Below are 12384 nucleotides of genomic sequence, written 5' to 3' on the forward strand. Positions count from 1 at the left end.
ATACTATAATAAGCTTATTAGGGGGGGGGGGGGGGGGCACTCATTGCGGTCTGTTTGTTTACTTTCATACGACAATGTTATGCATGTTTTCAAATATAAGGCGGGTGTGGTGCGGAGTAAATAAGGGTTAATTTCTAAATAGATTTGAAGCGGTTTAAGACGGGAGTGATGAGGTGTAATAGTCGTGATACAGATACTATTGGATACGCGAGGGAACTACGAATAGAATTGCTCACCTAATGCGGGTTTTGACTCAGCGGGTAATTACTCCTACCCTTTTTAACTGCGGCAGTGAAATCCCGGCAGAAGGCCGGGTTACACTAGTTATGCCATAAATTCTAAAAGAAGAAATCAAAACTCCATCATAACTTCAGCAAAATAGAATTTGAAGCTGACCATTACAAAACAACTTTGATACATAATCATTCCTCAAAATTGAAAAATTCCTCAAAATTGAAAAAATAAACATAATAACACACCTCGTCAGAACTAAAAATTTGTAAGAATTTGTCAAAAGTTCAAACCAAACAAATGATCTGCCATGATGATGATAATGAATAGAGAAACACCATATATTTGATATATTACCAAGTACAAGAAAACCAGATATTGCCAGCATTCTGTTGGTTAGATAATATATTGTAACGGCTCTCGTGAGAGTATTTCGTTGCTAAACCAGATGAACCATGTAATTGATATATAATGCGTATAAAAGCAGTCAGCAATTTTTTTAAAGTGTGGCTTGCCGCTGGATTCTCAAATCTTAATGTCGAATAACCCCATAATCAGTGATCATATTGTATGAATTTCTCTTCCGACCATCAATAAAAAGGCTAACGTCTTGGCCATGCTTGCAGTAGTTGTAAGTTTAAAAAAGATATGAACTCTTACAAAAAGTATCGAAGAAATAGCACCAATCTTGTCAGTTCCTTTTTCGTCGAACAGTTGATCCATTTCTCTTTAAATGATCGAAAAAATGTCTATCCCCGATTCTGGATCACAATTCAACTTCAACTTCAAGATACCCTGCCTTATCTAAAATGTCCTATATCTTTGTTTTCTCCTTAAAATTCACTTTCAGTCTCAAAATATCTCAATCTCGGGCCTTTTTTCTTTAAAGTTCGGGATTGACAATGATAAAAACCCGCCTATTGGAGCATAGCATATTGATATAAAGCACAATGATCATCAGCTTTTCTAGGAGAAGACCACTTTTGTTATTTCTCGTAAAAGCTTTCAATGATATATTGCATGTTTAGAATCTCCTGCCACTTTTCTGTAATCGCGCTCTGAATATCGCAACTGTGTTCAGTAAATCTGTTCCTGTAAAAAATTGAAAAATTAAAGTGAGTGAAAAAGTTCATGCGGTCGCGGTTGCTCTAACACAAAGTACGGCCACGGGCGATACAGTAGTCACCATAAAATTTTCAGTTAAGACCAGCTTGAATTTATTAACTTAAAAACATTAAAAATTAAAAATGATAATTGAGAAATGTTTACAGTTTTACATTTAATCAAAAACTAAATTAAAACGGAGGAAAATATAAATTTTTGTCTTACCTTCCGCTCTGTTTGTGAAGTACTGGAAAAGAATAAAATCGACCACACACGCTATCCCTAAAACTGCGGCCATCATGGTCAGCCATTTTAACTTTCCATCTTCGATAGTCCAGTATAATATTAGACACAGCACAACTGAGAGATAGACATTATTAAGAGGAATACAAAACTACATCTATGTAATGTAACAATGTGTAATGATTAAATATTGATGAATCAATTTAGAAATTACAATACAATATTCCTCCTCTATAACGTGGTTTTTCGGATGAAAGATCATATTTTATCGAAAAATAATCGCGTTATACAGGGGCCGGGGTCACTTATTTTCGAGATGTTGTATTGTTTTTCCTTTGTTTATTTGAACTTTAATAGATAGGTTTCCTACAGGAATAGTACATGCACAAATGCACAAAGAACATACATACTGCTTCAATCAGTAGTATGTATATTGTACACTGTATGTGACTTTGTGCAGTCGATTATACTTACGTATTATCATTTATCAACTTATAGAATTATGTAGGATTGATTATAAAGGACACCCAGTCGCCTGGCACGAGGTAGCTTTGCTTGCCATTGAGCAGAAAAATAAATTAAGAAATAGGCAAATAACATAGATTAATTACTCTAATCAATAAATTCATATAATAAATTAGAACAACAATATCACAGTGCTGGCAAGCACGAACGTTGCATTTATTGTGGGTATACTATGTTCCCCATTTACTATTATACCCCCTTTACTATTATACCCCCTTTACTATTATACCCCTTTTACTATTATACCCCCTTTGGTACACGTTACAAGCCTCTTTTGTGCACGCGAAGCGTGCACTCCGGCCGGAGGCGGCGGCCGAAGGCCGCCGCCTCCGGCAGGAGTTTTCCAGGCATTAAGACTCATCGGAAGTCGTTCAGCAGATTTATTTTTAGTTCAAAACATTCTAATTTGATGTCAAAGATGACAGGAATAAAAAATAGTTATGTTCAGATTTTTAAGAAATTTGCATAAAATACTCGCCAGCACTGTTATACGAAATTCGGTAAAAAACCCAAAATCGCCATATTCAGGTGCCCTAAAAACCATGTTAAAATTGAGTTAGAGATCTGAAATTTTTCAGGGCGTCTAGACGTTGACCAAATTGACTGCAAAAAAAGTTTCAGGTTTCAGGAGCATCGGGAAATGGGTTTTCTAGAACCCCTGTTTTACGACAGATTGTCGGGACATATACAGATATACATACAGATATACATATATATTCAGGGATAGACGCTTTGCCAGTCAATTGTAGCCTGTATTTAAGTGTCCATAGATTCAAAAGTATAAAAGATACAGCCATTTCCGACCACAGGTCTTGCAAATAATTGTTTACACTTTAGTTTACATTGTATAAAAAATTTATTTGACGTCATAAACACCCCTTGATGACGTCATCAAGTTAACCGTTTTTAAAACTTGATTTTTGACAAAGTAATAACTTTTAAAATTAATTTTAACCCATTAAGGAGTAATTTTATTCAAAATCTGAGGAAAATTTCACCTTAGATAATTGTTCAAGCATTCTGAAAATCTACCGGAAAGTTTTTCTAGCTTGCTCCTTCATAAAGATATTTGTCATTGAAGTTTGTGCTTTTTTGACGAATTATTTTATAAAAACGTCAATTTTGCGATTTAGTATTCTTTGGTGTTGGGCCATGCCTTGGGTTGTGGAGCTCAGTTCTGCTTCCTATAGGTATAAATTGTGCATTAGGCTAGTTTTAAAGTTGAAAATCGAAAAGTTGCACACGTGGGGACACGCCCAAATTGATAGAAAATTGCTAAAATCACTGAAAATTGCTGTTTTCGTCATTTTCTGTCAACTTTAGAGTGCCGTTGTGATTACAGTTCTTCTTGAAATACTTTGAAACTTTGCATGCTTATCAAGCTATATATAAAACAATTACATGCAAAAATTCACGGCGATTCAATATTGGATGCGCATGCAACGTCCGCTCAAAGTTTGCACGTGCGAAAGGTGAGAATTTTGCTCATTCGTGATTTCCAACAAATTCTGCTTTGCCACGACAGTTTAATGCCATTATATATGAATTTAATGTCAACTTGAATGAGTATTAAGTGGTATATTCAGTCAGTGATGGACCGATATGCTTACCTAAACACAAGGAAATGTTTTTAAAGGAAAAATTTCGAAATCGTTGAAACTTCCTCCTTATTATAATGAAGATATCAGTTTATATGTCGACTTTATAAAGTACCCTGACATTATAATCAAAAAGAGATGATATTTTACCAAAACCCATAATCATGGGTAGAGTGGACCGCTGCCAGTGTCTCTCTTTCCCAAACAAAAGGAAATGATATTAATTTGATTGACCGTTCTCAAATGCAAAATGATACCGAGAATGAAATCGGTCGCTCGCTTTTCCCATTCATTTACAATTGTAATAGATTAAGAAGAACTACCCAAAGGCAGCTGTACTCGGCAATAAAGATTCAATAAACTTCAGCTAATGCAATAAGTGATAACTACCACCCTTACCCCGAAATACTAGGTATCGACCCGAACGCAACCCAAAGAGATTTTTACAGCATCTGATTGACATGTAATCAATCGAAAATTATTACAATTCGTAAGCCGTGAATGAATGGGAAAAGCGAGCGACCGATTTCATTCTCGGTATCATTTTGCATTTGAGAACGGTCAATCAAATTAATATCATTTCCTTTTGTTTGGGAAAGAGAGACACTGGCAGCGGTCCACTCTACCCATGATTATGGGTTTTGGTAAAATACATAATTAAAATAAAACTACTAAAGTATTCAGCAGAGACTTACTGAGAGTTGGCAAGATGTATAACAATATCTGAGTTATTCTGTGCATCCATATTACAATGTTCCTCCTCTCCTTGGCTCGTTCTACTGCCGCTGAAATTACCACATGTAAGTATTTTTATCAATTAATTCAATTAATTTCGAGATTCTCGACTATTTATAGTTCTCAATTGTTTAAGAACGTAAGACATCATGGCTGTGCGCTCTCGTTGTACCAAAAATAGCTGATTACCTAAATGGGATCGCCTTCACAATTGTCGTCACAATTAGTGACGATACTGATCATTTGATCATGAAGCTGTTTGAGGCGTATGATCAATCATGACAATTTGTAAGTTTTACGTCAACTTGATGACTGGCAGCTGAACAATACTATTCGGAGGGCGGAGATTTTTAAACATTTACAGTCTCAATGAAGCCCTAAGAAGCAGCCTGTTATGTAAGGGTAGGTAGCACTTGAAATTTAATCAAATGTAAGTGACCAAGTTACTAAGTCAGGATTGAAACCTTACGTACATTATGAATGACGTTTGGTTTTAAATTCTAGATTTTCGGTATAACCTGACAGTCTAAAGATAAACGTGAGGATCATACTGCTTCCTAATGAAGTGTGAAAACATTACGAAATGAACTAAATAAACTCTGGAATGAATATCTAAAGCGACGACAGTAAGTGTAAAATAGTGAATAAATTCCACAGACGTAAGTCACATACAGAAATAGATAAAACTAAGAACTTGTTCTATTCTGACATTACCGACCTGCAGCCCCCTCAGAGCCAGTGTGACTGAGAATATCAAGCGCGGAGGGTCTCCTAGAGCCAGTATCAAACACCTCCAACACATTAACTGACATCTTCTCTAGTTCTATATCCCCAGAGAACCTTCTAGAGGAAGGTCGGGAATGGCGGGAGCTGCTTAAAGCTGGCGATGCTCCATTACCAATCCTGATTGTTACTGGAGCACTTTTCCTGGTGTCTAGCGGAGTTTTCAAGTGCGTACTTCTCGCACCGGGAGAAGACGGTATTTTTACGAGGGGCTTGGGTTTCGGGCTGGCCACATGTTGGTTAGATGGAACGGGTGTCACAAATGGTATGGTGGCCTCGTCTTCAGGTGATATATCCAGTTCCACTTCAGCTGCTTCGATAGCGGGCGATAGTACTACGGTGTGGGAATTACTAGCCATTCTCTAACATTACTTCTTGTTTCACACTGAGATCCTGCGTCTTTAGTATTTCTTTTGGTTGAGGAACTAATTCGGGATTAGAAGAGTTAGTTAGGGACAATTAACATTAATACAGGACCATCTGGGAAAAAATTTGCAACAAGCTGATTTTTACAGGAATGTGTTGTCCATAGTGTCAGGAACCACCCCAAAGAGTTTCCAATCTGGATCTGTTGAGCAAAAAAAGTTACAGCCAATTTTCTTCAGGCGCGTATGTCAGCCTGAGGACCGCACTTGAAAAACTCGTAACTATCGTAATAAAGACCCCCAGGAGCACCATAGGGGGTGCAAAATGACCGCAATAGTGACATTATGTGGGGCGAATCAGTGTTTCAGGGTCGTCAGATCTTTACTTATTGAGATAATTTCATTTTTATAGGCTAACCTCTCAAAAATTTACTAAAATTTTGAAATTTTACTTAAATTTGGAAATTTAGCAAAATTGTTGTACAATTAAAACATTGTCTAGTTATCAGTATTCAAATTCTAAAATTTACTTTCAATTGTCAATTGATCCTTATATTAGTATAGTAAATAATATACATATCACATCAAATTCTGTAAAAAAAGGTCCTGAATTATTAGCATGGTGTCTTTGATTGGCAACTATTAGGTCACTTCTGGCTATCCCATTTCCTCAGAGTTGTTTGATTCTCCTGAATCGTCCTGTCTTTCGAGTGCATTAGTGCAACTTAATCCATGACATTGGCCACATGCAGGTAGACATTTAAAGCCATACTTCCGTCAGGAACACCTTAAGTACTTACAAGGGTTCTCAACCTCCACCGAGCAATTGCAGCAAATGAGGTTGAGCATCCCTGCCGGGGCAATCGCAGCTTTAGTCGGGATTGGCCGGTAGTATCCTTCAGAACTCATCTCCCATCCATAATGTAGTGGATTTAGACTTGCAGTGTCGAGTGTCACCCAGTTATGGTACTGAAGATATGATCTTAATATATGCTCAGTTGCAGAGGATGTAGACGGTGGTAGCCTTGATGGGTTGAGTTTTTTCTTTGCTATCATTCTACTGTAGCTGTAAGCTGAGAAATCTGAGAGTTTCAAGTGCCTTGGTTTTATCTCCATAGATATGTTGAAACAAGGAGTTAGGAGAGGCCAGCTTCAATTACTTCATTTGTTGAAACTCTCACAGTGAGTAATGATGCTAAATGACCCTCCTCATGAAAAGAAACTGCCTTTTTCAATATCTTCACCTTACCAAAGCCATGTATACTGCTGACCGTGTCACATCCTGGGAAACTGTGAACAAACAGTAATATGCGTTTTATGTTGGCATCAAGAGCATTTACTATTTTACTGATCGAGTGTGAGCCGTTTCTGGTCGTCATCACAATTTCATTGTCATTCTCAGTAAAATGATGAATAAGGAGGCAAAGTATATCAGTATCCTCTGCTTTTACCTCAACATCTTCGTAGAAGGACAAGTTTAAAGCTTTACTAGCTACCATGGTATCAGCATCATCAGTAGCTACATGTACTTCAATTCCATGTTCTGTAAAAACGTTCGACAGAAGCTTTATAAGCTCATGGTTGTTCTTTGAGTTGCTGAACAGTTTTTTCATCGGAACTGTGCACACAGTAGTACTTTTAATAGCTATATCAGAGCAGTATGCCTTGATTCTTCGCTGATGCTCATGATCTTTTGTTGATCGGGCATAGCCATCAAACACAACAATCACTTTCCGCTGTTCGGATTTCGGAACTAGCTTAAGGTATTCATTAGCTATGTCGCCGTATGTTTCAAAGCCTGTGAACGAGGTAACTTGATACGAGTAGCCATCCACCATCAATTATTAATGGAGAGGATGGGTTGCTAAATGTCACAGTACAATCAACAACATTCTTGAGGTATTGTCCAAGGGCTGCCTTGTTTGCCTTTCTCATCATCTGCTCATTGTTAAAAAGACTCATCGGCATTGCTGTGAGCTCATATTGGAAGCTTTCCTCCAGTGTAGACTCTCGTTCAGATGCGAAGACAAGCCGATTAAAAATTGTCAATGAGTCTATAACAATGTCTTTTTCGTTCACCCTCACTGTCCTCTTTAGAAGGGTCAAGTTTCCTACTCGAAACTTATCGATAAAGCTTTTGCCATCCAGCTCTTTCTGGAGGGCAGTACCAACTGAAATGCAATCTTCTGGGTTGACATTATCCTTCTCTTTCTGTGATATGAGACCCGTTGAGTACGATAGCAGTTTAGTCTTGTCTTCAGATTCGTCGAAATCAGCTGTATCTTTAAACCAACACAACAGCTTGGTAAACACTGCAATATTTTTCTGTACAGAAGATTTGCTAAGATCTGAGTGATTAGCACTAGAGGCTTTTGTTGTTGTGTCATCGACACTCTCGTTTATCAACGCCATTTGGTTGAGGGTTGCAGTCCATAACTTATGGGCAGATTCATGAGTTCGCATTCTCCCTCCAGACAAACCCCCTGATGAATTTGCAGCCTTCGTTAGTCGCTGTTCGATCGACAGGTCTGTCCACACACCAGACCACTCGTGTTCATTATATCGAACTGTGTGCAGACCTACGACCTTGAACGTTTTGACTAGTGCCCCATACTGAATCTCAAGTACGGTAATCTGCTCAAGATACAGCCGTAGAGCTTTGGAGTACTGACCTCGACCTGCTTCGCATCAGAACGAGAGTCTACACTGGAGGAAAGCTTCCAATATGAGCTCACAGCAATGCCGATGAGTCTTTTTAACAATGAGCAGATGATGAGAAAGGCAAACAAGGCAGCCCTTGGGCAATACCTCAAGAATGTTGTTGATTGTACTGTGACATTTAGCAACCCATCCTCTCCATTAATAATTGATGGTGGATGGCTACTCTATCAAGTTACCTCGTTCACAGGCTTTGAAACATACGGCGACATAGCTAATGAATACCTTAAGCTAGTTCCGAAATCCGAACAGCGGAAAGTGATTGTTGTGTTTGATGGCTATGCCCGATCAACAAAAGATCATGAGCATCAGCGAAGAATCAAGGCATACTGCTCTGATGTAGCTATTAAAAGTACTACTGTGTGCACAGTTCCGATGAAAAAACTGTTCAGCAACTCAAAGAACAACCATGAGCTTATAAAGCTTCTGTCGAACGTTTTTACAGAACATGGAATTGAAGTACATGTAGCTACTGATGATGCTGATACCATGGTAGCTAGTAAAGCTTTAAACTTGTCCTTCTACGAAGATGTTGAGGTAAAAGCAGAGGATACTGATATACTTTGCCTCCTTATTCATCATTTTACTGAGAATGACAATGAAATTGTGATGACGACCAGAAACGGCTCACACTCGATCAGTAAAATAGTAAATGCTCTTGATGCCAACATAAAACGCATATTACTGTTTGTTCACAGTTTCTCAGGATGTGACACAGTCAGCAGTATACATGGCTTTGGTAAGATATTGAAAAAGGCAGTTTCTTTTCATGAGGAGGGTCATTTAGCATAATTACTCACTGTGAGAGTTTCAACAAATGAAGTAATTGAAGCTGGCCTCTCCTAACTCCTTGTTTCAACATATCTATGGAAATAAAACCAAGGCACTTGAAACTCTCAGATTTCTCAGCTACAGTAGAATGATAGCAAAGAAAAAACTCAACCCATCAAGGCTACCACCGTCTACATCCTATGCAACTGAGCATATATTAAGATCATATCTTCAGTACCATAACTGGGTGACACTCGACACTGCAAGTCTAAATCCACTACATTATGGATGGGGGATGAGTTCTGAAGGATACTACCGGCCAATCCCGACTAAAGCTGCGATTGCCCCGGCAGGGATGCTCAACCTCATTTGCTGCAATTGCTCGGTGGAGGTTGAGAACCCTTGTAAGTACTTAAGGTGTTCCTGACGGAAGTATGGCTTTAAATGTCTACCTGCATGTGGCCAATGTCATGGATTAAGTTGCACTAATGCACCCGAAAGACAGGACGATTCAGGAGAATCAAACAACTCTGAGGAAATGGGATAGCCAGAAGTGACCTAATAGTTGCCAATCAAAGACACCATGCTAATAATTCAGGACCTTTTTTTACAGAATTTGATGTGATATGTATATTATTTACTATACTAATATAAGGATCAATTGACAATTGAAAGTAAATTTTAGAAGTTGAATACTGATAACTAGACAATGTTTTAATTGTACAACAATTTTGCTAAATTTCCAAATTTAAGTAAAATTTCAAAGTTTTAGTAAATTTTTGAGAGGTTAGCCTATAAAAATGAAATTATCTCAATAAGTAAAGATCTGGCGACCCTGAAACACTGATTCGCCCCACATAATGTCACTATTGCGGTCATTTTTCACCCCCTATGGTGCTCCTGGGGGTCTTTATTACGATAGTTACGAGTTTTTCAAGTGCGGTCCTCAGGCTGACATACGCGCCTGAAGAAAATTGGCTGTAACTTTTTTTGCTCAACAGATCCAGATTGGAAACTCTTTGGGGTGGTTCCTGACACTATGGACAACACATTCCTGTAAAAATCAGCTTGTTGCAAATTTTTTCCCAGACATTTTACATTATTCCCTAACTAAGTAATGAATTTCATTACATCTATTACTGATTCAAAATCGTAAATTAGGTTTACAAGTCGAGTATCAGAAATAATTGGATGTGCCAAATTCCAAATTAATTTGGGGTCTGATTAAGGAATCAAGGAATTAAGAATGTGATAAGAAGAAGTACAAAGTTAACGATCAAAAATAAATAAAGTATGTGATTTGAAGTTACAAAACAACATAGGTAAATTCATTTGTCACTAATTACAATGCAGCAAAATTTAGAGTACGAACGAGACGTGGTGACACTAACCTAACCATGAACAGTCGGACTGAAAATGGGTCGACTTGAATTGGGATTTGGTATTACTCTAGCAATAATCACAATATCGTAAGATGAAAACACCTGGTCAGACGACGGTTTGACCAAACCATGCTGATAAGTATACGCCCATTACCATTTTCTTTCATCACTCTGCGAAGATGATCGATAATACCGGAAATTCAAAATTTGTTTGAAAGGTTATTAAATCGAAGGTAGACTGATCATCAAATGACGTTTCCCTGGAGAATCATCCAGAATTCACGGGTGAAATGAAAAGTGAAAGACAGCAAAATGACCACACCCAAATGTGATAGGATAAACAATAAAATATGTAAATGCCTGAAATTTATCAAAGATCACTATCGCTGTCGTGATGGCAAATAATCATGAACGAACATCGACCACTCATGTGATGGAGCCAGGGAGCTGGTCTGAGTGGTCACGTACATGTGTACTATTCGTCTTCGGTCTGATCTTAACACATGATCTCAAAACTAACATCAGAGAACAGCAAAGATCTTCAAGCTCATTATCAACGGACAACGATAAACAAGGTTAGTTCGTAAAGATTTCTCATCATTTAACTAAAATAAAGAGAATGACACTGCGTTTATGTTTATAGTTAGTATACTTAATAAGTTTAACAAGGCATACCAATTTACAGAGTATGACACATATTATAACAGATTGTTGTCTAGTGCAGGGCAGGCGGAGTAAGTTGTAAAGTTGTAAGGTTGGCCGTATCATCATATCCAATGATGTTTAACTTTAAGATTATGTTTGCGTTTCATTGCTCAACAGCTGTTCGAAGGATCAAATTTAAGATGTTTAACTTTATTGTTTATTTGTAGAATGTTCCAAAATGTACAATCGAAATAAAAGCGAAAAACACAAAAATAACCTCGCCCAAAAGTTATCACAGGTTATCAAAGATTACCATTGCTAACGTCATGGAAGATAAAAATGAACGTCGGCTGCTTAAAATTCTTCGAGGCGGTTCTGAATTACACACGAGAGCTAATATCGGAGGAGGGAGGAGACTATAATCCACGATAAATAAGGTTCGTTAAGATTCTTTATTATTACTAAAAGAAAGAGATCGACACTTCGTTTATTAAGCGTATAAATGAGTATTGAGTAAATATATACTCAATACTTTAAGTCTAGCAAGGCATATTACCAATTTAAATTTTAAAGCGCATTTTATAACTGACAAACCGGCAGGATAAGTCGTATTTGTAACGCGGCCATATTTGCCTGGAGAATCAACCAGAATCTACGGTTGTTATAGAATTATGAATATAATTCCGGACCAAATATGATGGCAAATTAGGTCCACGAACTACACAGTACACATTGTAAAACCAGCTATAAACATTAGAGAACACTACAGATCCTCAATACCATGCTAAATGTAAAGAAGTCGGTTATGATTCGTCATTATGTAACTTAAAGAATTAGAAAGGTAATGACTCAAATGAGGTTGCGTTCAGTAATAGGTTATAATACTTATAACTTTTAACTTTAACAGTAACTTTAAACTGTCTTCCTGCAAAAAAAAAAGCTGGAGCGAGTTGTAGCGCAGATCATATCAGACTAATATGCAGTATCAGAGTCTCTTATCCGCCATGAGTCTCGGAATATACCAAAGAGTTAAAGAGTATTAAGATTTGCAGAAGAGAAGATCTACCATTAGTGAGCATGTCTAGCAACAATAGTATAATTCCAACTGTAATGGAACTAATATTTACAATGGAAGTCGGATACTGAAGCGGGTGTATTCCTTTGTTGCAGTCGGCCACGGAACGATTATTGAACTAAGTTATATTATTACATGTTCTCGTATAATGATCATTATTAGATAATACTGTATATAATTCATTATGTATATTGTATAACGATATTGGC

General features: G+C 37.5%; 1 protein-coding gene across 2 annotated transcripts in view; it reads right to left on the reverse strand.

The window, feature by feature from the left end:
* Nucleotides 1–365: 365 nt before the first annotated feature.
* The window catches only part of LOC134819328 (uncharacterized), a 42128-nt gene continuing 30109 nt past the window's right edge, over nucleotides 366–12384 (reverse strand). Inside the window, exons 1-4 of one of the 2 annotated variants that reach the window (XM_063829228.1) lie at nucleotides 5155–5659; nucleotides 4397–4486; nucleotides 1561–1695; nucleotides 366–1323 (exon numbers count right to left, since the gene is read on the reverse strand). In XM_063829228.1, the coding sequence (XP_063685298.1) occupies nucleotides 1256–1323; nucleotides 1561–1695; nucleotides 4397–4486; nucleotides 5155–5578 (717 nt within the window). In that variant the 5' untranslated portion in view covers nucleotides 5579–5659 and the 3' untranslated portion in view covers nucleotides 366–1255. Of the gene's footprint in view, nucleotides 1324–1560; nucleotides 1696–4396; nucleotides 4487–5154; nucleotides 5660–12384 lie in introns of those variants that run through there. The other variant, XM_063829229.1, reaches the window with a different exon arrangement.

Source organism: Bolinopsis microptera, chromosome 8 (assembly GCF_026151205.1).
Source record: "Bolinopsis microptera isolate Bmic1 chromosome 8, MBARI_Bmic_1.0, whole genome shotgun sequence".
In the NCBI taxonomy this organism is placed as follows: domain Eukaryota; kingdom Metazoa; phylum Ctenophora; class Tentaculata; order Lobata; family Bolinopsidae; genus Bolinopsis; species Bolinopsis microptera.